General features: G+C 57.0%; 1 protein-coding gene across 1 annotated transcript in view; it reads left to right on the forward strand.

Moving 5' to 3' along the window:
* Positions 47-23,257, forward strand: part of NPLOC4 (NPL4 homolog, ubiquitin recognition factor) — a 34,292-nt gene continuing 11,081 nt past the window's right edge. The window contains exons 1-12 of the mRNA XM_021066476.1: positions 47-208; positions 4,026-4,106; positions 7,543-7,655; positions 8,244-8,420; positions 9,937-9,985; positions 10,743-10,837; positions 12,571-12,694; positions 13,633-13,812; positions 16,731-16,817; positions 19,422-19,493; positions 19,876-20,002; positions 22,100-22,260. Of these exons, the coding sequence (XP_020922135.1) occupies positions 194-208; positions 4,026-4,106; positions 7,543-7,655; positions 8,244-8,420; positions 9,937-9,985; positions 10,743-10,837; positions 12,571-12,694; positions 13,633-13,812; positions 16,731-16,817; positions 19,422-19,493; positions 19,876-20,002; positions 22,100-22,260 (1,281 nt within the window). The 5' untranslated portion in view covers positions 47-193. The remainder of the gene's footprint in view (positions 209-4,025; positions 4,107-7,542; positions 7,656-8,243; positions 8,421-9,936; positions 9,986-10,742; positions 10,838-12,570; positions 12,695-13,632; positions 13,813-16,730; positions 16,818-19,421; positions 19,494-19,875; positions 20,003-22,099; positions 22,261-23,257) is intronic.

The following is a 23,257-nucleotide window of genomic DNA, read 5'->3' on the forward strand; positions in this document are numbered from 1 at the left end:
GGGAGCGCGTCGGGCGAGGCACCGGACGTCGCGGCGGTGGCTGCCGGCGGCGAAGCTGGAGCGGCGGTGGCGGCGGCGGCGGGAGGCCGGGGCCGGGGCTGAGGCCGGGGCCGGGGCTGCGAGGCCCGCGGGGCGGCAGGCGGCGGCGGCGGCGGCGGCCCGGGGCTCGAGCCCGGAGACAGGAGCGGCCGCCATGGCCGAGAGCATCGTGAGTGGGGCGGCCGGGCGGGAGGCGCCGGGATGAGGCAGCAGATTTGCCGGCGCGGCCTGCGGGAAGCGCGGCGGCTTGCCCTCCTCCGCCGGGCCGGCCGGGCCCCCGACCTCCGGGTCTCGGCCGGCGGGGAAGCCGGGCCGTCCGCAGGGGCTGGGCTGTGCCTGCCGCCTCGATTCCGGGCCGCGGGGGGCTGGCCGGGCGCGCTCGGAGGGGCTCCGGTGCCAGGGGCCGGGGCCACGACCCCGCCTCGCCGCCGTCCATCTCTTCTGCCTCCTCCCGCCGCCCCAGGAAGTGCCTTGTTACGGGTCCCCGAAAGCAGGGCGCTTTCCACCGACGGGGACCCCCTCCCCGCCAGAGGAAGCTGCGAGGAGGGTGGTCTGGCGGACGGCAAGGAGAACTTGACAGCTGCCCGTCTAAAGGGATGTTCTAAAGGGCGATTTCACTTTGTACCCGAAGGTTTTTCTTAAGTAAAAAAAAAAAGACACAAACGGAAAAGCCAGTGAAAAGCAGAAAAAGCCGGCCATGCGTTAACTTGTAGAAAGTTTCCTCTCAAAAGTCAGTGCGGCAGGAAAAAACCCCTCAGACCAGCTGCACAGAATATGTTGGTCCGCATTGAGGACTGCGTGAGATTTCCCGGGGAAGCAGAAGCAGCACCGGGGGGCAGGTGGTGTCGAGAACCTCGCAGGGCGGGGGTGGCTTCGCGGTTTGGCCAGGTGTCCCGAGTGGCGCGGTCCTGGCTCTGCGGGGACCCCCAGCCCTGGGCTTCCAGCCCCTCCTGTGATGCCTCCTGGATACACAGCTCTGTGCTCGGGGCTCTGGGGCCTCCTGCACGGTTCACCACCTGGAGATGAGCAGAGGGAAGTGGCCCAAGAGAAACTAGCCACTGACTCCTTTTAGAATAAGATTTCCTAACCCTGTTCTAGAAATAGGCTAAGAATTTAACACTCAGAGCTGCTTTCAAACTGTCTCCGTCCTGTATTATTTTTAACTGAATTCAGGTAACCACGGTCAAATGAGTTGTTTCAGAGAAGGCCGTTTCCTGCTAGGTGTGGCATGGATCTCTTGTCACATTTCTCGGGAATTAAAACAGATCATTCTTCTGAAACTTATTTCAAAGGTTGTGAGTTTTTTTTTAAGATTTTCGTTTTTTCTATTATAGCTGCGCTACAATGTTCTGTCAATTTCTGCTGTACAGAAAAGTTTTCATCTATTATTTTGGAAAGATCTTCCAAAAATTTCTGTGGGATAACTGGTTTTTATCTTACCAATTCTTTGACTCCCCCAAGAAGTGTTCTGAGTTCCTTTTCTTAGAAAGAGGGAAACCCAAGTTCCCAAGGAACTGCGTGTCCCTGTCGCTGGGTCATATTTTACATTACGGCCTATGTCAAAAGTGAAGCCATAATTTCCCTCAGTGTGAGTTATGTTTGTCTCTTTGAGTTAGAGACCGAGCTTAGCTTGGAAACGTGGGCTGCTGCGCCCTGCTGTAAAGGAACAGATAGAATAACTTAAGCTTTAGATGCACACAGATACATACGGGAAAGTGTATGTCTGCCTTTTCGCTCCTCAGAGAGTGGAGCGTCACGCTCTTGGTCCTAAGTGAGCACCTTCAGAGCAGCCCTCCCAGAATCCTTCAGAGAGAAGCAGGGCACCTCTTCACCTGCTCCGGTCGGGGAGACAGATTTCAGGAACAGATAACGTGGAGCCTGTCTAATGCCCAGGCTGCGTGGCGCAGCGGAAGCAAATCCGACTAGTATCCATGAGGATGCAGGTTCAATCCCTGGCCTCGCTCAGGGGGGTAAGGATCCGGTATTGCCGTGCGCTGTGGTGTAGGTCGCAGGTGCGGCTCAGATCCGCTGTGGCTGTGGCTGTGGTGCAGGCCCGCAGCTGTAGCCTGATTCGACCCCTGGCCTGGGAACCTCTATATGCGAGGGTGCGGCCCTAAAAAGCAAGGAAAAAAAGAAAACATTTCTCTAGATGTTGAATCCGGAGTAAAGTGGACTAGAAATCAAAAGTGAAAAGAACTTTTGTATGCAGTACACACATTTGAGCGCACATCATCTGGGTGAGAGAGTTAAGCAGATATTGTTGAGAAGCAAACAAAATATGTTATGCTCTTAACAGTCGGTATTTCATGAATATTATTCAAAACAAAATCTTAAAAATGGGGAACAGTGCGGGGGGGGCAAAGCGTTTTCAGTCAAGAGACGATTACTAGAAAAATGAGAAAGATAGTCAAGCTCTTTTAGGATAATCTAGATTATTCTTAATTTGTTTGATGAAAGCGAGCAAATCGGAAGCCATTGTGCACTTTGTCCTGTGTCATTGAAATTCTTTAAAAAAACATTTCTCATCCGTATTGTGCTGTTTTACATACAGTACGAGGCACAGTAACTGCCCAGAGGAGGAACTGCCGCGTGGCGGCGTTCTGGTGTGTTCTGTCCCTTGGTCCTCCCACCCCTCAGGTGGCTGAAGCAGCCTCTGTCTTGCTGGCCGCTGGGCAGGCCGTGTCTTGTCCTGCTCTTTGACTGCAGCAGGACCTTGTCTGGTGGCTACCTTCAGCTCAGTCAGCATAGAACTCAAGTCTAGAAAGAGATGGACTGTGTCCAGGATCTCCAGACTGGGCCACCACTTTAGGCTTCCCATGAAAATACTTTTTTAAAAGCCCAGCCAAGCTTTACCCTGGAACGAAACACCTTGATTTCTTTTCTTTTCTTGTGGTCTTTTTTTGGCCATGCCAGCGGCATGCCGAAGTTCCCTGGCCAGGGATTGAACCCACGCCATAGCGGTGACAGTGCCAGATCCTTAACCTGCTGAGCCATAAGGGAAATCCTTCTTTTAATCTTTTTGTTGAAAGTAAATAACAAGTTAGAAGATTTCCTGTGATTCTTTTAAATTAGTTTAATCTGTGTATGGATTCTGGAACAAAACGAGGTGGGGTGTTTTTTTTGGTCTTTTTAGGGCCATACCTTCCATGTGTGGCATCTGGAAGTTCCCAGGCCAGGGGTTGAAATGGATCTGGAACTGCAGTTGCAGCCACAGCCACAGCCACACGAGATCTGAGCCACGTCTGTGACCTACACCGCAGCTCACGGCAATGCTGGATCCTCGACTCACTGAGCGAGGCCAGGATTGAACCTGTGTCCTCATGGATACTAGTCGGGTTTGTTACTGCTGAGCCATGGCGGGAACTCCCAAAGTGAGGTATTTTTTTAAAGGACTCATTCGAGATTCATGGTGGGTTTTTTTCCAGCCTTTTTTTTTCTTTTTGTGAATTTGAAGACAACAGTGTTAGTGTTTCAGATATATTCTCTTTATACATAACGGTGAAAAACTGAAGGTGTATTTTCCTCTCTCTCTCTCTTTTTTCCATTTTTAGCCACCCTGTAGCGTATGGAGCTTCTGGGCCAGGGATCAGATCTGAGCTGCAGTCACAGCCTAAGCTGTAGCTGCAGCAGTGCAGGCTCCTTAACCCACTGTGCTGGGCTGGCAATCCAACCTGCATCCCACTGCTCCCAAGTTGCCGCCCATGCCGTTGTGCCACAGCGGGAGCTCCTGAAGGTGTATTTTTTGAGTGAAGTGACGAGTTGAGAATCGAGGCGGTCCTCTCAGGGTGGCCTCCCAGGGCTGATGACTCTCAGAGCCAAACCTCACCCTCCCCTTGCAGCACCCAACCCGGTGTGTCCAGAAGATGAAGCACAGGCGCAGGTTTCCGGGACCTAGATGCTGAAAGACTGCAGGGCTTAGTTCCAGTAATAAGTAGGCGAGGTCCTCGCTGGTCTGTGTAGTCACCGTCTGGTTTCCTTTACCACAGATAATTCGTGTCCAGTCTCCAGATGGGGTGAAACGGATCACAGCAACAAAGAGAGAAACAGCTGCAACGTTTTTGAAAAAGGTACCTGTGGCTGGTAGTGACCTTTCTTCATCCTCCGCTGTTGTTCCCTTCCTGGTCCGTGCCTGTCCTCTTTTCCTCGTTTCCTGATGCCGCCCCTCCCAAGTCCAGTCTGCACTGCTCTTGTCTAGCACGGTTGATGACACTGATACAGGATCAGATGGCACAGCTGACCCCGCTTGCCGTTGTAGGACCAAAGATAAGTGTGAAAGGACTTTGCAGGAGGAATAGTCGTAAGAGTGAAAAACCAGAGAACAAAAAGCTTGAATTGTCCACCAAAGGGGAATTTTAAAAAACATGATCCCACTTTGTTCTTTGCTTTTCTTTCTTTCTTTCTTTCTTTTTTTTTTTTTTTTTTTTTTTGTTTTTTGCCTTTTCTAAGGCTGCTCCTGCAGCATATGGAGGTTCCCAGGCTAGGGGTCTAATTGGAGCTGCAGCTGCCGGCCTACGCCAGAGCCATAGCAATGCCAGATCTGAGCCGCTTCTGCAACCTACACCACAGCTCATGGCAATGCCGGATCCTTAATCCACTGAGTGAAGCCAGGGATCGAACCTGCAACCTCATGGTTCTTAGTCGGATTCGTTAACCGCTGAGCCACAACGGGAACTCCCTACTTTGTTCTTAAAATATTAAAGCCACGTGGAGTTCCTATTGTGGCTCACTGGCTTAAGAACCTGACTAGTGGAGTTCCTGTCATGGCTCCACGGTAACGAACCAGACTAGTATCCACGAAGATGTGGGTTCCATCTCTGGCCTTGCTCAGTGGGTTAAAGATCCAGTGTTGCTGTGCGCTGTGGTGTAGGTTGCAGACGTATCTGGGATCCTAAGTTGCTGTGGCTGCAGTGTAGGCTGGTAGCTGACGCTCGAATTCAACCCCTAGCCTGGGAGCTTCCGTATGCCACAGAGGTGACCCTAACGAAAAAAAATTAAATCCACGTGCACACGTCTGTTCTGGGAGTGCAGGATGGGACTTGTGAGCACACAAGCCAGACCTAAAAGGCACAGCCCCAGACGGGAGGCCAAAGTAAAGAGCACGGCCTTTGCTTTATGCTTCATGGGAGAGGCTGGAAGAGCAGGGCTCACAGCTCATGGCTGGCTGCCTGTCTTCTCTGGAAACCAGCCGTGCTTGTTGCTTTATGCACTGTCTGGCTGCTCTTGAGGTCCAGTGGCCCAGCTGAGTAGGTGTGACAGACCGTATGGCCTAAAAACTGAAAATACTTCCTGCCGGGCCCTGTACAGAAAGAGTGTGGCACCTCATTAATACATTCTTTATTGTTTGAATTTGTGCCAGGCAGCTATTACCTTTCTAATGATAAAAGCTTTTTTTTCGTTTTTCATACGCAAAAAAACTTATTGAGTCACAGATTGTTACAGCCAGAGGGACTCTTAGATGTCATGTAGGTTTTTTTTTGTTTGTTTGTTTTTTAAATTTATTTTTTAGATTACTTAATGAATTTAATTTCATTTATAGGTGTACAAGAGTCATCACGACCCAGTTTTATAGCATTTCCATCCCAAACCCTCAGTGCATCCCCCCACCCCCCAACCTGTCTCATTTGGAAACCCTGTTTTTCAGCCTGTGAGTTAGTATCTATTCTGCAAAGAAGGTCGTTGTGTCCTTTTGTTAGATTGCACATGGAGGTGAAAGCATTCGATGTTGGTGTCTCATTGTCTGACTGTCTTCACTTAGCATGATAATTTCTAGGTCCACCCACGTTGCGGCAAATGCCATTATTTCTTTCCTTTTAATGGCTGAGTAATATTCCATTGCGTCTATGGACCACATCTTCTTGATCAGGTGTCATGTAGTTTGGTCCTATTTTCTCAAAGGTGGAAACCGAAGTCGGGGGGAGTAAAGAGCCTTGCCTTGCCGAGGGTCTCGCTGGGCCCGTGATCCGTTAGGGAAGCCACAGCGCTTACCTGGGGCTTTGGTTTCGGAAAGGAAGTTGCTGTCCTGATTCCAGCAGCGCTGCCTGAGGGACTGTTTTTGTGAGAATAAAAGAAAGAAGAATCAGGTGCCGCAGACCTCCGAGGGAGAGTCTCCTGCCTTTAAGGACTCTTTTGTTAGCCTCCCCTTTGCTCTCCTGGTGGCATTTGGTCACTGTCAGCTTGCTCCTGCAGGTGGCGCTCGGATGCCCCAAGCGCTGGTGTTCTTGAGAGGTGGTCAGAGCCCGGGATTAGGCAGGAAGCAGCGCTCACGTAGACGCTCGCGGGGTGGACCCGGGATGGAAGAGGACTGTGCCCACGGGCTCTTCTGAGTCTGATGGGAAGTTTCTTAGATCTGTGGTAACGTGGAGCGATGCTTTTGTGCCTGGTACCACACGCAGGTTGTCGGACAGGTCAGGTCCGGATGATTTCAGGGGACCTATAGACACAGGGTTGTAGCTCTGACCTTGATTTGCCTCACAAGGAGTCCTGAAATCCTAGTGTCCCCTCTGGGTGAGTAATCGTTGCCTTGCAAAGGGAACACAGACACAGCAGTTGTCACTGGATGTTGGTGGACTCAGGGGGCTACAGTTCAGTACTGACTGATTCTTCGCCAGAGCCATCATCCACACTGTAGTCACAGTGCTTGGAAGACTTTTTTTTTTTTTTTTTTTGGTCTTTTTTGCCTTTTTAGGGCCACACCTGCGCCATATGGAGGTTCCCAGGCTAGGGGTCCAATTGGAGCTGGAGCCGCCGGCCTATGCCAACCACGTCTGCAACTTACACCACAGCTCACAGCAGCGCCAGATGAGCGAGCCCAGGGATTGAACCCTTGTCCTCATGGATGCTAGTCGGGTTTGCCAGCTGCTGAGCCGCGACGGGAACTCCTCAAGTATTTCTCAGTGCCTGCTTTGTCCCGCTTTCCCGAGGCTCACTGGGTGTCCCAAGGGTCCCTAAGACCCTGTTCATCTTCCTTTCAAATCTCTGTCTCCACGGGTGTAGTTTCTGTTAACCTATCTCTAGGTTAACTGCCTTTGCTTTGCCGTCTCCCTTCTCCTGTTCAGTCCATCCAGTGAGTTTTTCATTTCAGTTCTTCAGTTATGGAATTCCCAGTTGATTCTGTTTCACTGCTTCTCTTTCTCTGCTAAGATTCCATCTTCTCTCTGTTTAACTCTACTCTGTCCCTAGAAGTGGAGCTCCAGGAGTTCCCTGATGGCCTAGCCTTTAAGGACTCAGTGTTGTCACTGCTGTGGTTGGGGTTCCATCCCTGGCCCAGAAACTTCCACATGGTTCGGGTGTATTCCCCCCCCAAAAAAAGTCAAGCTCCAGAGCCGTCCCCTCTTCTGGCTCCAGACTTGAATTTCTTCACAAGAGAGCAAAATAGCAAGAGAAATTTGGTTATTGAAGAGCAGTTTCTAAATGTAGCGCGTGCTCCAGGAACGTCTGGTGTCTGTGTGGTCAAAGCAACAATACTGCGGTATTTGATTGAGTCTTGTTTGGGGCTTGTCTTAGGTGGCAAAGGAATTCGGCTTCCAGAACAACGGCTTCTCGGTTTACATCAATAGAAACAAGACTGGAGAAATACCAGCCTCTTCCAACAAATCCCTCAACCTGCTGAAGATCAAGTGAGCGCCCGGGAGAGGGCGGGAGCGGCGTGGCCCTGACCTCGAACCGCAGTGCCGGGTTCCGCGGCGTGCGTGCGGGGTCTGCGGGATCCGCCGCGTGCGGGGTCAGGGCTGGGCGTCCCGGAGGGGGAGGTGTGTGTCGCTTTGCTCAGCTGCTTCCCTCGGAGAAGGGCCTTGGCTGTGGCTCTGCAGACCTGCTTGGAGGGTGGGGTCTGGCAGGACGGTGGCCCCGTGCCTGAGCTGTGTTCTTGCTCCAGGACCCCTGGGAGGCCTTAGAACTGCCGAGTCTGCAGCCCCTGCTGCCCACTCCCCGAGTCCTCCGGTCACGGTGGCTGCCTCTCCCAGGCGGCGCGTGCGGAGGGCGCGCCTGCCGCCCGGCTAGGGCCGCGTGCCCGCCAGGAAGGGCCCCCGGGCCCAGAGGAGAGCCCGCTCCCCTGCGCCGGCCACCGCCTCTTGGGGGCTGCGGTGCGTCGCGCTCGCTATTCGCGGGCCCCTGAGCTTGCTCTTGGCGCAGCTCAGGGTGCGTGGCAGGAAGGCGCCTTCCCGTCCCCAGTCACCCAAGTCGCGCTGTGCTCCTTGTTCGCCCAGGCACGGGGACCTGCTGTTTCTGTTCCCCTCGAGCCTCGCTGGCCCCTCTGCGGAGATGGAGACGTCGGCCCCGCTGGCGTTGAAGGCCTGCGGGGCTCCCAACGTGGTGGAAGACGACATCGACCAGTTCCTCAGCCGGCAGGACGGCAAGATCTACCGGAGCCGCGACCCGCAGCTGTAAGTGCCCCGGAGCCCGGGTCGGCCCAGGCCGCGTTGGTCCTGGGCCCGATGCGGGAACGTGAGCCTTGATCCGACCGCGCAATTTCGGGTTACGTCTCCTTCAGGTTGTGTTGTAAGCTTTCTCATTGTTTGACGCCCAGAGTTGGCGCCACGTGTACCTTCCCGGGTGGCGGGCGCCTGCTGGTGCGGGCCTTGTTCACCTGTCGCCTCCGCTGTGGCCGGGGAGCCCAGCCTGCCCCGCGCAGCGCACCTCCCGTCTTCTCGCCCCGGTGCCTCGGCCTGAGTGCCCCTCTCAGTACTCGCCTCTCCCCCGGATTGTAGCAGAGGCCGAGGCCTGAGCATTTATTTTAGACTTGGCGCAGTTCTTGCCAGGAGACCAGTTAGAAACGTGTGAACTCCCCACAAGGGACGTGGCCTGAGAGCAGCTCCTGTCACCGGAGCATGGCGGGGTCTGCCGTGATCGGCATCAGCGACCAGTGACTTAAACGAGGCCCCATGGGGCAGAGCTGCCCTCGGCCTGGAGCCCCTCGGTGCCCTTGGCCGCTGGCCGGTTCGGTGCCTCCGACACTTGCTCCCGGTGCGGCTCCCCCCCGCTGGCTGTGTCTGGGAGGCTCTTGACCCGAGGGTGCCTGGGCCCACGAGCTCCCTGGCGCGTCTCCTGGGAGACTCGGGCCCTCGGCTCGGAGGTGGGGATTGCGGTGCCCCTGTTCTGAGCCCATCAGGGCTCTCTCTCCTGAGTCTGTCTCCACGGTCACACGGGGCAGGGGAGGGGGTGATGGCGCGAGGCTCCCTGACTGAAACGTCCGAACCCACAGAGCCAAGAGTTCTTTTTATGCTTTTTCCCCTAAAATCCGCGGGAACTGAGTGTTTTCCACACTTGTGTTAGTGCTGAGCTGTTCTGAGGGTTTTTGTCATAACTGTGCACCTGGTTTCTGTCTACATAACAGTTTTTGTGTGTGTGTGTGTGTGTGTTTTTGCCTTTTCTAGGGCTGCTCCCGCGGCACATGGAGGTTCCCAGGCTAGGGGTCGAATTGGAGCTGGAGCCACCGGCCTACGCCAGAGCCACAGCAACGCGGGATCCGAGCCATGTCTGCAACCTACACCACAGCTCACGGCAACGCCGGATCCTTAACCCACTGAGCAAGGGCAGGGACCAAACCCGAAACCTCGTTGTTCTGAGTCGGATTCATTAACCACTGCGCCACGACGGGAACTCCTACATAACAGTTTTACTGAAATTGACTTTGAATCCATTCACTTGGTTTCTGGCCTGTGACATTTTAAGCCATCGCTATCCCTGAAATCACAGGTTGATGTGCTGGTCAGTTTTTTGCTAACACACACCCGCACGCTGAACTGTTGCAGTAAAAACTGTTCACCACGGTCCGTTTCGAGACACTCCCGTGGGGAGGGAAGTGCTTCATCAGGTTTGACGTGGGTTTGACACAGCCGCGCTGGGGGCGGCGGCAGCAGGGCAGCGTGCTGACGCGGTGCGTGTCCCCTGTGCCCACAGGTGCCGACACGGGCCTCTGGGGAAGTGTGTGCACTGCGTCCCTCTGGAGGTGAGTCCCTGGCTGGGCGTGGGGTCGGGAGGGCGGCGCTGTCTCCGCTAGTGCAGCTGCGCCCGGGGCACGGCCTTTATTTACGGGGGCGACCTTCTGGGTGGCGTCTCAACAGCCGAGGCAGGGCTCTCGGGGTGATGGAGGGGCAGCGTTTCCTGCGGGCTCCAGGCAGCCCCTTCACACCTGATTTACTCCGCTCGGGATCTCATGTCGCTGCGGGTCTGTCCCGAGGAGGAGTGGTACCCGGTGATGCTGACGGCTGGCTGCTTAAGCGGAATTGACAGCAACACAACCACCCTGGTCTTGGGTTTTTTCTTTTTGGGGGCCACCCCGCGGCGCCTGGAGCTTCTGAGCCTCAGCTGAGAGCCAAGCCGCAGCCGCGGCAACGCCGGATCCTCACCCCACTGTGCGGGGCGGGGGATCGAACCTGGGTCCCAGTGCTCCCAGGACACGGCCAGTCCCCTTGCACCACAGCGGGAGTGCCCACCCTGGTTTTCTTCGTGAGGCCCCAACGCGTCATCCCATGGCTTTTGCTGCAAGAATTACCTGATGTTACCGGCTTGGAAATGCTTTGGTTTTTATCTCGAGCCGGTCCCTGGTCCACAGAGGAGCCTGGCTCTGGCCTAGCGCCCCGAGGGGGGGCCCAGCGCCGGCCTCCCCCCGATCCGCACGGGCTTGGTGGGCGAGGCCCATCCGCCTGGGCCCCTCGGCGCGGTGCGGCGGCGGGGGTGTGACCGTTGACCGGTTGTCTTGGCAGCCGTTCGACGAGGACTACCTGAACCACCTGGAGCCGCCCGTGAAGCACATGTCCTTCCACGCCTACATCCGCAAGCTGACCGGTGGGGCCGACAAGTAAGCAGTGCGGGGCGGGCAGGCGGGTGCAGCCTCAAGCCCGGGCCCTGAGGGAGAAGAGCAGCACCAGAGGCCGGGCACGGAGTCTTCCAGCTCGTGAGCCTTTGCTCTGATTCTAGAAAAGCAGTGGGTGGGTGGAGACGGCGGGGCCGCCGGTCATCCACGGCGGTGATCCGCGGCGCCTCGCCTGCTGGACGGGCCCCAGGCACCTGGCTGGCCTTTCCTTGGGTGGGCAGTGCCCTGGCAACTTCGTCATTGGTGAAGGTGGCCGGTCGTGTGTGTCTGAGGGGTCTGAGCCTGTCCTCTGCTTCTTGGCACACCTGGACTCCCCGCGGTGCTCTCGGCTCACCTGATTCGCAGCCCCGTCCGCCCTCTGCCTCTTGCAGCCCCGATTGACAGCCACGGCGGGGCCTGGGCAGCAGCACCTGTGTGGCCGGGCCTCGGTGCCTCTGCGCTGCTGTCTGCAGGCTCAGCCAGGCGGGCAGCGTGGGTGCAGGGCGGGCAGTGGGGCCGCTGTCTCTTGGCTCCTTGAGAGCATCCTTTGACAGCGGCTGGAGACGGGCCCACCGAGAGCGTCCTGACTGCTTTTAAATCATGTTAGGTGCTTGCCTGCACCCCCTCTGTTGCTCTGGTCACCTCGCGAGACAGTCACGCCTTCTGACCGTGATTTTATGACTCCCGTCTGTGCGGCCGGGGAGATAGATGGTGGCCAAGCAGGGTCAGCAGCGTTTTGTGAGGAATGTCCTGGTGGCCTGCTGTAGTTTTCTCTGACAGCCCGCTGGCATCCTAAAATGATTTTGTTTAAAAGACTGGGGAGGGGGCACATCCCACCAGAAACCCATTCCTGTTCCTCTGAGAGGTAGGCTCTGGAACTTTCTGAACCAGAGCACGAGTGTGCTCGGACCTGTCAGCCTTTTGTCGGGGTCGGGGCTCACTTGTCACTGTCATAAACACCCAGCCTTGGTGGCAGTCATTGCGTCCCTGGGGCCGTGGTCCCAGCACGCGCCTGGCCTGTGAGCCTGGGGGGAGGATGGGGTGCAGGTTCACCCCAGGTCCAGCCTGGGGCCCAGGGCTTCCTCACTGACCGAAAGCAGAGCGAGGGCGTCTGTGTCATCAGGTTTGCCCGACGGGCAGGGGTGGGTGGATTTCACACAGGACCACCGTCCTGGACTCTGATGTAAACGGCTGACACTTCAGAGCTTCGGAGTTCCCGTTGTGGCTCAGTGGTTCACAAATCCAGCTGGGAAGCATGAGGTTGCTCAGTGGGTTGAGGATCCGGTGTTGCCGTGGGCTGTGGCGTCGGCCGGCAGCTACAGCTCCGATTGGACCCCTAACCTGGGAACCTCCATATGCCGTGGGTGGGGCCCTAGAAAAGGCAGAAAGACCAAACAAAAGCCTCGTTTTGTCTCAGTGGCATCGGTTCAGTCAATAAATGCTCACCTGTACCCTGAATCTTCGTGACTGTTCGTGATGGTGACCATTAAAGCTGCCCTTAGGGGAGAATCGTCGTGCGCTTCTTGGTGCTGTGCAGGCCGCGGCAGGCGCGCGTGCAGGGCGGAGCCCAGACCGGCGTCCGAGTCCTGCTCAGGGCGCTTTCCCCGCTGCGGCCCACCCCGCGCTCAGCCTCCAGAGCCCCGTTCGCGACGTCTGCCACACCTGGTGGTTTTTCCAGCCTCCTGCTGGACGTCTCACCACTGGGATGTTTGAGTATCAAGTTGCCTTTTCTTTCTCAGGGGGAAATTTGTTGCCTTGGAGAATATCAGCTGCAAGATTAAATCAGGGTGTGAGGGCCACCTCCCGTGGCCTAACGGCATCTGTACCAAGTGCCAGCCCAGCGCCATCACGCTGAACAGACAGGTGAGCTGCGCTCCTGGCCACTTGCGGGGAAAGCAGCCGCTTCGGGCTCCCGCCTGCGGAGGGAGCGTTTCCGGAAGAGCCCTCCGTGGAGACGGGCTGCCGCCAGCCGTGTGCATTGCACGTGGCAGTCTCGGGGTTTGGGCTGAGTGAGGGATCCGCTTGTGGAGGTCGCACGTGGAGGACAGGATTTGTAAGCTCGTGAGCTCTTTCAAGCCTGGAGGGGAGCCTTCGGTCTCTGTTTTGTTGGCTGGTATGGAGGCAGAATTTTCTTAGTGACCGTTTCAAGTGCTCAGAACTGTCCTGGGACCAGTTCCAGGCATCCATCCAGACAGGTTAAGAAGGGAGCTGGACTCGGGGCGGAGTCAGGGAAAGTCGTGGGAAGTCACTCGTGTCGGCCGCCTCGAGGCGCAGCCGCCTGTCTCCCTGCCCTCGCCTCTAGCCCTTAGAATCCCACGGCCTCCCGGCCTGTTTGAGGGCCTTTCTTCCTTCCCTCCGTCCATCCCTCCCTTTCTCCTTTTCACCCTTTATTTTATTTTGTTTCTCTCTCTCTCTCTTTTTCTTTTTGGCTGTATTCACAGCAGGTGGCAGTTCCTGGGCCAGGGGTCAAACCTGTGCCGCAGCAGCAACCCAAGCCACAACAGCGACAGTGCCAGGCCCCTAACCTGCTGTGTCACATGGGACCTCCTCTTCTTGAGGAATCCGTTCCACTCTTACCCCTGCCACCCACTAGAATCTGAAATGGTCTTAAGGGCAGAGCACCTTCTGTGTGTGTGTGTGTGTGTGTGTGTGTGTGTGTGTGTGTGTGTGTGTGCGCGCGCGCGCGCGTGTGTGCTCGGAGTAACTAGGTGGAAGGTATTTGTGAATGGTTTGTGCTAAAAGAGTAAGTTGGTCGTTTTGGGCGGCGCGTTTAACCCAGCCCGCTGTTGTCACCTCTACAGAAATACAGACATGTGGACAATATCATGTTTGAGAATCATACGGTCGCCGACCGCTTCCTTGACTTCTGGAGGAAGACGGGGAACCAGCACTTCGGGTACTTGTATGGACGGTATACGGAGCACAAAGACATTCCTCTTGGTATCAGGGCTGAAGTAGCTGCGATTTATGAACCTCCTCAGGTAGACGCCCGCAGGAGTTGCAGTTTACGGGCCTCTGGGTTGCTTTGTTTCGAAGGCTGTGGGGGATGCGCTTTTCAGACCGCTTGTTGCTTCTCTTCCTGTGTCATCAGCCCAGTCTCTTCTCTGCACACACACGCACCCCTGCGCACCCCCACACAGACACACACAGACACACCCACGGTGCTGATTTGCTGAATTGTTGGAGAGCAAGGAGATCACGGCCCCTCCGTGCTTCGGGGAATATCTCTGGAGCACAAGGACAGTTTAGAAAACACGTACACCCGTCAGCTTAAGTACACCGAGCATCGGTAGCTGTTTCACTCGGACCCGCCATCTGATCCCACCGCTGTCACTCGCCCCCACCATGTCCCGCAGCTGCGCTCCCTCCCGATCCCGCTTCTCTGCCTCGCGCACAGTCAGCTCTCCTGGCAATGAGGGCCTGCAAGTCACAGCTTTTTATCTTACATCTTAGAATTACAGTAGCAAGATTCCCACCGGTAGAGGACTGAAAACATCACGATTGTTTGGGGTGTTCCCGTCGTGGCTCAGTGGAAACGAACCGTGAGGACGCAGGTTCGATCCCTGGCCTCGCTCAGCGGGGTAAAGATCCAGCATTGCTGTGAGCTGTGGTGTGGGTCGCAGACGAAGCTCGGATCCGGTGTTGCTGTGGCTGTGGCACAGGCCTGCAGCTGTAGCTCCTATTCGACCCCTAGCCTGGGAACATCCACATGCCATGGTGTGGCCCTAAAAAGCAAAAAAAAAAAAAAAAAAAAAAAAGTTGGAGTTCCCTGGTAGCCTAGTGGTTAGGATTCATGCTTTCACCAGTGCAGCCGGGTTCAGTCCCTGGTCTGGAGCTGAGGTCCCACAGCCACTGCACATCCCAGCCATAAATAAGTGAGTAAACCTACAATGTTGCAAGAGGGAAGAATGGCACGTTTGCAAGGTGAGATCTACAGGCAGTGTGCTGCCCTTCATCTGGTTGCCTCCGTCCCCTTGAAGCGGTTTTTGGCTTAGAGCTCTCGAGTGTGAGTTTTTTAAGCACGAGCAGGTGTGCGTACTGTGCCCTGTTGTCTCTCTGGGCGGGTGCCACACTCCGCGCTTGCCTCACTTTGTGCCGCATGCTGGAGGTCTCGCCATGACTGGTTTCCTTTTTATTTTTCTTTTTTTTACTCAACAGATTTTGTTATAGTTGTACAACCAGCGTCACAACCTAACTGGTCTTCTTTGTAAATGAACCAGGGTCTGCATCTGTGGGCCTCGTGGCCACGGCCGTGTGCAGGAGTTGGGCTCCTGCCTGGCTGTGTTTAATGCAGAATTTGTGTAGTCTGGCCCCGGGGGATTTTCCCTGTTACCGAGGAAGTGTTTGCAAGGCCTTTTGTGATGGTTCATGGAGACGGAGGCAGGAGGCACTCCCACAGAGACCCCACTGTCTGACCCCTGGCACCAGGTGCCCTGTCCGTGGGGGCTGCTGGTGGGAACAAGAATGTTCCAGTTCAGATTGACGAGGGTCTCTTATTTTTTTATTTTTTGTCTGTCTTTTTTTTTAGGGTCGCACCTGCAGCACACGGAGGTTCCCAGGCTAGGGATAGAATCGGAGCTGTAGCCGCCGGCCTACACCGCAGCCGCAGCCACGCCAGATCCGAGCCGCGTCTGCGACCTACACCACAGCTCATGGCAACACCGGCTCCTTAACCCACTGAGTGGGGCCAGGGATGGAACCCGCAACCTCATGGTTCCCAGTTGACTTCGTTTCCGCTGTGCCGCCACGACGGGCGCTCTGACAAGGGTCTCATCGTGAAGGGTTTCTGCAGCGCTGTCAAGAGTGACCGCCCAAATCCCACAGAAACCTCAGTCGTCCATACTGCTGGCGGCAGCAGCAGCTCCCAGACGGGGTCCTGGAGGTGAAACATTTGACCTCTGATGACCTCTGGCTCGTTACACACCGAAGCTTTTGCTGCCACATGTCCTAAAACAAACTCCTTAGCTCTGTCCTGAGCGTGTGCTCCGCCGCGGGGCCGGGAGATCCTGATGATCACCGTGGGGGGACCCCAGCAACGCCCAGTTCTTGGGTCGTTTTGCCGGAATTCGACTGTTGGGACAGGGAGGTACGGCTTAGTGGCACTCGGTGTGTAATTACCTCCGTTTTCCTCTTCTGCCGCCGGGTCTTCTGCTCCCGGTTGGTCTTAATGACCCGAGAGCTGCATTTCAGCACCCCCTGGAGGTCTCAGCACCCCCTGGAGGTCTCAGCACCCACTGGCGGTCTCAGCACCCACTGGAGGTCTCAGCAAGCTGTGTCCAGCGCAGGCTGTGGGGTTCGGTGGCCGGTGTCGGTTGCCTGTGAGCCAGCCCCCGCCCCCTCACTGCCCTGAGCCGAGGCTCTGCCAGCCGTCAGCAGGTCCCCCAGGTCGGGTGCTCGGGGGTGTGTGCTGCCCCCTCTCACTCCACTTGCCTGTGAAGCCAGGCCTGTCCCTTGGGAGCTGGGTACGCGAGTTCCAAGGCTGCTTTCTGGGAATGAATCGTACCTCAGCGCCGATCCTGCTGTCTGCAGCCAAGCCTATTTGGAGTGAGACTGTTTGACGCTAACGTCTGTCCCCAGTGAAGGCCCCTTGGGGCTGGAGAGCCTCGTTTAGTCCTGAACGGCCGCACACCTTGTGTGGATCTGTCTGCTGTGAACCAGCCACGTACCGTCTCTTCCTGGTCTTTCTGAGCCTCGGCGAGGAGCACAGCGCAGGCCTGGGGGAGGCCTGGAGGCTTGCTCCCGCTCGCCGTTCCCTTGGCTCTGGGCCGCCGTTGCTCCCCGCCCGGCAGGGGAGACCGGTGCTCCTCTGTGACGCCTGAGCCGCAGGGGCGCAGAGCCGCTGGGCTGCTTTTCTGAACCCGCTGCTCTAAACCCGTCTTCTCTCCTTAACGCCCCACAGATTGGTACACAGAACAGCCTGGAGCTTCTCGAAGACCCAAAGGCCGAGGTGGTTGACGAAATTGCTGCCAAACTTGGCCTGAGGAAGGTACTGCGGTGGTTGTGCTGCCCCTGGGGGGTCCTGGTTGTGGGTTGGCACATCCAGGTGGGTTGGGCGGCCCGGCCTTTCCTGGGACGGAACTCCCAGCTGCACGAGGTCGGGTTCAGCCGCAGCATGTCTTTAGGCCTCGCTTGTCTTTATCGGGCGCCGAAAAAGGGGCTCTTGTGTTAGCCAGACATGGTCCTTGAGCACTGCCTCAGAGTCGGGGGGAACAAGGCCGTAGGAGCAAGACCCTGCCTCCTGCCCCGGAGGGGCCTTGCCACTGGGCTGTGCCTCCCGCCTGCCCTGGCAGGCACGTCCTCCTGGGTGCCTGCCCGTGGCGTTCATGGCGGCCCCTCTTCAGGGGAAGCGCCTGTTTGTAGTGGAGGCGTCTGAGCAGGTGAACCTCTGGCTTTAGCGGGCAGGTAGAAGACGGCGGAGAGTTTAGCCTTTGAGTCTGCTGACCTAGTTGATCTCACATCCTTGGTAAAGTTCCCAGGAACTTGAAAGATGGGTTTTTTTCCTTTTCCTTTTTTTTTTTTTTTTTTTTTGTCTTTTGAGGGCCGCACATGCGGCATATGGAGGTTCCCAGGCTAGGGGTCTAATTGGAGGTGCAGCCGCCGGCCTACGGCAGAGCCAGGGCAATGCCGGATGCAAGCCGCGTCTGCAACCTGCGTCACAGCTCACAGCAACGCCGGCTCCTTAACCCACTGAGCGAGGCCAGGGATCGAACCCGAAACCTCATGGTTCCTAGTCTGATTCGTCAACCACTGCGCCACGATGGGAAGTCCTCTTTTTTTGTCTTTTTAGGGCCACACCCACGGCATATGGAGATTCCCAGGCTAGGGCTTCAGTCGGAGCTGCAGCTGCCAGCCTACACCACAGCTCACGCAATGCCGGATCCTTAACCCGCTGAGCAAGGCCAGGGATCGGACCTGCGTCCCCTAGGGTGCTAGTCTGATTCACTTCTGCTGAGCCATGACGGGAACTCCTAAAGATGGGTTTTTACAGGTATGTTTAACTGTGATTTCGAACACATCTTAGAAGTTCACTATTAATAGCTAGCGAGGTGAGTTTTATCCTTTATTTTCTAACCAATTTAGACAATGGGAAGTAAACTCCCTGCAGATAAACGGGAGGAGAACTGGAAATGTGCTTTATGACACAGGAGCGCCACAGAGCAAAGCTATGTATCTGACAGGGAGTCAGCATTGTGATTTAGCATCCTGTTTTGGTTTGAATTCTGCAAGTTTCTGTTATTCACAGGAGAAATTGGTACAGATTTTTACCTGTTCATTAATAAAGGTTTGCTTCCTGATGGTCGTGACAGGAGACCTTGAAGTGAGCCAACGGCCTTTCTCCAGACTTTCTTAGCCCTTATTTGTCTCAGCTTGATTTGGGTTCTGCTTTATTTGCTGCTTAATTACATGTATCCTTTAAGTCTCATTTTCTTCATGGCCATCCTTCTGGGGCTTTCGTTCGTGGGGCATTTTTCAGTGCCCCCATGTCTATGGACGTGCCTGATGGTGTCTGCAGGAGAGGCTTTGGAGACTCTTGTGTCACGGTTGTGCTGGACAGGGCCCCAGGCACCACATCACTGCTCCACGGGACAGAAGTGGGGTGCGCCTGGACTCAGCCTCACTCGTAAACCCCCTGCCAGGGTCTGGTTCTGGAAGGGGAGCCTCTGTGAGGCTTGGGGGCCGCAGAGGACGGGGTTCACAGCGCCCACAGGCAGGTCCTGGCACAGCGGCAGGACGAGCGGGAGGCCGACCCTGCCTGAGGTCTGGGACCCGGTGTTCCAGGTGCCTGTGCGCTCAGCCCTGCCGTGGAGCGCGGCGGAGTTTCCGTCCTGTTACTGCTTTCTGTGGTAAATGCCTTCTCTAGGGAGTCTGTTTTCCCGTCTCAGGGAGAAATCCCTGGCGTCAGAAAGGGTGTTGTCTTCATCTGCTTGCGCGTCGTCTGTCTTCCGCTTTGGGGTACAGGTTCCCTTTCTGCCAGCCTTCTGTTCATCTTGTACCCCCGGGCCCCGGGCACTCGGCGCAGTGCTGGGCGCGCGGGTGGTGCCGGCAAGACTCCTCGGATGGAAGAGCTCTGCTCGTGAGCCCTGGTCTCCGGCCGGCAGTGCCGGGGCGGGCCTCGGCCACGTGGATTGAGAGTGGCCTGGCCGATGCTGTCGCTGAGGAGCCGACTCTCGTGGGAGCAAAGGCCTGGCTCCCAGGAGTCTCCTCGGGGTGTTACTCTTTTTTTTTTTAAATTATTCTATTTTATTTTATTTTATTATTTTATTTTTGTCTTTTTACGGCTGCACCTGCGGCACACGGAGGTTCCCAGGCTAGGGGTCCAATCGGAGCTGCAGCCGCCGGCCTCCGCCACAGCCACAGCCACGCCAGATCCGAGCCACATCTGCGACCTACTCCACAGCTCACAGCAACACCGGACCCTGGACCCACTGAGCGAGGGCAGGGGTGGAACCCGCAACCTCGTGGTTCCCAGCTGGATTCGTTTCCGCTGCGCCCCGACGGGAACTCCTCGGGGTGCTCCAGGCGGAAGGCAGAGGACACGCAGCGTCCGTTTCAGCAAGGGACTCAGAAGGCATCTCTCTCTTTCGGGCAGGTTGGCTGGATATTTACAGACCTTGTCTCCGAAGACGCCCGGAAGGGCACCGTGCGCTACAGTCGGAACAAGGTGAGAGGGGCCGGGAGTGCGGGCTGGGCCGCAGCTTGTTACAGACCCGCGCCGGGCCTCACGCCCAGGCGCCTCGGCCCGGCGCTCGCTACAACCACGCTGTTTTCAGCACAGCGTTCTTGGTGGAGGAAGGCCGGTCCGTCCGCTCTGTCTGCTTTCCTTCATAAACTGGTGCTCTGGGGAGGCCGGCCGTGCGGGTGGGTTGCCTCCTGCTTCCAGCCTCACTGGTTGCGAGTGGTTTTGGTGCAGAGTCTGTAACAGGTCCTTGTCTCGCGGCAGTTTTTGCCACGTGCCGGTTTAGCTGTTAACGTTTCTAGAGAAGAAACGGAGGCGTATCTTGACGTGCGGCTGTGAACCTTGACCTGCTGGTTGTCTTTCTCAGGACACCTACTTCCTGAGTTCGGAGGAATGTATCACTGCGGGAGACTTCCAGAACAAGCACCCCAACGTGTGCCGGCTCTCCCCAGACGGGCATTTTGGATCCAAGTTTGTTACTGCCGTGGCTACAGGTATCCTCATGCAGTAGCTTCGCGCTCTTCACTTAGTTTCAGTAGGTTTTCTTTTTCTTATTTTTAGGGCCACGCCTGTGGTACAGGGAGGTTGCCAGGCTAGGGGTCGAATAGGAGCTGCGTGCACTCCTGGTGTATACACCACAGCCAGAGCAGCAAGGGATCCGAGCTGCACCTGTGACCCACACCCAGCGCACGGCAACACCGGATCCTCACGCCACTGAGCGAGCCCAGGGATCGAACCTGCATCCTCGTGGATACCAGTTGGGTTCTTAACCCGCTGAGCCACAATGGGAACTCCCTCAGTAGGTTTCCTTGATGGGCCTGTCAGAAGATTCTTCTTTTTGGCAAAACTTCCAGGCTCTTAGCCTGGCCCTCCTCTAGTCCACTCTTGGCCTCTTCAGTTGGTTCACTTGTGTCTGGATCTGAGTTCAGGCTGCCTTTGACCCTTTGTGGGAACCAAGAGTGACCCTGTCAGGCTATGCAGGAGAAAAGGGATTTCCTGTTTCTGTTCCTTGTGATTTATGAGTGGGAGAGTCATTTTTAAGAAAACGTTTCCTTAAAGCTTCTTGGGCAGTGGTGTGTGTGTGTGAGAGAGAGAGAGAGAGATCGTGTGTGTTCTTGTGTACGTGATGTGCGTTGTGAATGTGTAAAGACGGAAGACCGTGGCCTATGAAAAGGTGCCGCCAGACCTCTCAGGACATGCTGGAAACGCTGTCCTACAGGGAAGCCAGGCGCAGGACCCCATCATTTAAAGGGAGGAGGGGACTGAAACTCGCAGAAGCAATTCATAAAAGCAGTCTCGGCGTTCCCGGGTAAGGCTCTGGTGCTGCCAGTGCTGGGGCTCAGGTTCGGTCCCTGGCCGGGGACCTCTGTGTGCCGCAGGCGTGGTCAGAAAACCCGAGCAAACCCAGCCGATCTCTTTGCTCAGTTGTTTAAAGTGAATACTAGCCTCGATCCTGTGAAGATTTGGTTTCTGCCTCAGAGATAATTGAGTTTGTTCATGGCAACCATCCTTCCTCTAGTTCAAAAGCCAGTTTACAAACAGCCCAGGCGTGGAAGCAACTAGCTGCCTGTCAGTCCTGGTCGAGCGTGCCACCACCGCCCCAGGAACCGCAAAGGAAAGAGCTGGTCGGCCAGGCACCCCTGCGGCACGTGGGAGGTCCCGGGGCCAGGGCTCGAAACAGTCCAGTCTGATCCCCGATGGTCACACAGGTGTGCAGGGGACACTCAAGGCCCGTGGGATGGGGAACAGTTCCTGGCTCTGCGGGATCCGCCCCCAAACACAGCAAGCCGGCTGGCATCTTCCAACCCAGCCCGCTGCCCCCTTCACCGAAATCACACGAGTCACTGCCCCGGGTTTCCAGAGCTGCTCCTCGAGAGAGCTGCTGTTTTCAGCTGCCACGGGCTCCCCTGGTCACCTAGCCCTTGGAATTCCTGTTTCTGCGGGAATCATTGGATGGGCCAAAAGAACTGGCACGTTTGTAGGATTATAAATCGTTCCTAACTCGGGCTGCCTGTGCTTTGAGTGCTTGAGTTATCGAGTCACACCTCTTGATGGAGGGTGGAAATTACAGCTTGGCCATGGGATTTTTGCCTCTGCAATCGGCACGTCCCTGAAAGGTTTTACAGCGGTGGTCAGTGAACCACTTAACTCCGAATCAGACTTGTGGTCAGAGTCCTCTGGCGTCCGTGCTGAGCCGTCCTTCGGCAGCTCTGGCAGATGCTCAGGCCCCCGACCCCCTTCCCCGGGCAGCGAGGGGAGGTGTCCCTGGGTGTTGGATCCTCTGCCTCCAGACCAGGTGGGCTCTCCCCTGTCAGTGCTTCGCCCCAGCACTCGAGCAGGGCTTGTGGCCGTCTCCCAGGAGCCTGCCCGACTCTGAGCGAGCCGTTGCCGTGGAGCCTGTTGGAAGGGCTGCAGCGGCATCTCAGCGTCCTGCCTCCGGGCGCTCAGCACTGCCGTCGGAGGGTTCTGCCTCCCACCCAGACCCACTCCCCCACACGGGCTCTGCGGCCCCGGGCGGGCGCCGCCGGGGCTTGTTTGCACGTCCCTTGTGCATTCAGTCACAGGTCTGTCTCTGTCTCTCTCTCGCGCAGGAGGCCCCGACAACCAGGTGCACTTCGAGGGCTACCAGGTGTCGAATCAGTGCATGGCGCTGGTCCGGGACGAGTGCCTGCTGCCCTGCAAGGACGCCCCGGAGCTCGGCTACGCCAAGGAGTCCAGCAGCGAGCAGTACGTGCCGGATGTGTTTTACAAGGTAACGTGCGACGGTTCCGAAAGCCTGGAGTGCGGCGGAGCGCTGCGGGCGTGGGCCTGTCCTGCCCGTTGCGACCTGCGCCGTGTTCTGGCCCTTGGGCCAGGGGCCAGCCCGGTTGTCTGGAGCCCCGCCCGTGGATGAAGGGGTCCTTGCACCTGTCAGCTCCCCGGGCCTCTGCGGCGTCAGGGTGACAGGCAGCCGTGCGAGTGACGCACGCTGGGAGCACCGGGCCCAGACCGCGTCGTCGCTGCCCCTCAGGACGTCAGCGGGAGGAAGGCTGGAGCTTCGGGGCCCAGGCTGCGGCTCACCGCTCAGACAGACGTTCGTTTCCCGTGACGACAAGTGTGCTCTGGTTTGAACGTGTCGCGTTGGGTGCTTCCTGCAGGGCGGGAGGCGCGGCTCGTCCTCGGCGCGGGCGCTGTTCCTGCTCCCCGGCCTGGGCAGCCCCTGCTCTCCACTTGGCGCTGCTCTGCCTGGAGGGCCCGTCACCTCTCCCCTGCCGCAGGGCTGCTCCTGTACGTCTGCGAAGCATCTCGACTCCGTTGCTGAGGGATATTCCCGCAGAGAGCGCTCTGGGCTGACTCTGTGGCGGGAGGGAAGGCAGCTGTCACCTCTGTGTCCCCGTCCGCAGTGTGACTTGTCAGGCTGGCTGCTTTTCCACCCTGCCTTGTCACTGCTCTTACCAGGGGATTGTGACCTGCCTGCCTGGGTGTCCGCTCACGCATCCCGTTGGCCTCCTGGGTCCTGTGGGCTGATCATGTCGGGTTTGGGCTGCCGGGTATGTTTTCTGGTGCAGACTTGGCGGCTGCAGGACAGCCCCCAGCTGCCCCACCGCTCCGCTCCGTGCGTGGGGATCCGGGCGGTCGTGGTGTCGGCTGGGGCTTCCATCTCCCGTGAGGCGCCAGGCCTTTGGCAGCTTTTGGCTCCCAGGGCCCATGGCTGTCCCCAGCCCGAAGGAGCGTCGCCCTGGCTCCACCATCGCCGCCAGCACCAGCTG

Source organism: Sus scrofa, chromosome 12 (assembly GCF_000003025.6).
Source record: "Sus scrofa isolate TJ Tabasco breed Duroc chromosome 12, Sscrofa11.1, whole genome shotgun sequence".
In the NCBI taxonomy this organism is placed as follows: domain Eukaryota; kingdom Metazoa; phylum Chordata; class Mammalia; order Artiodactyla; family Suidae; genus Sus; species Sus scrofa.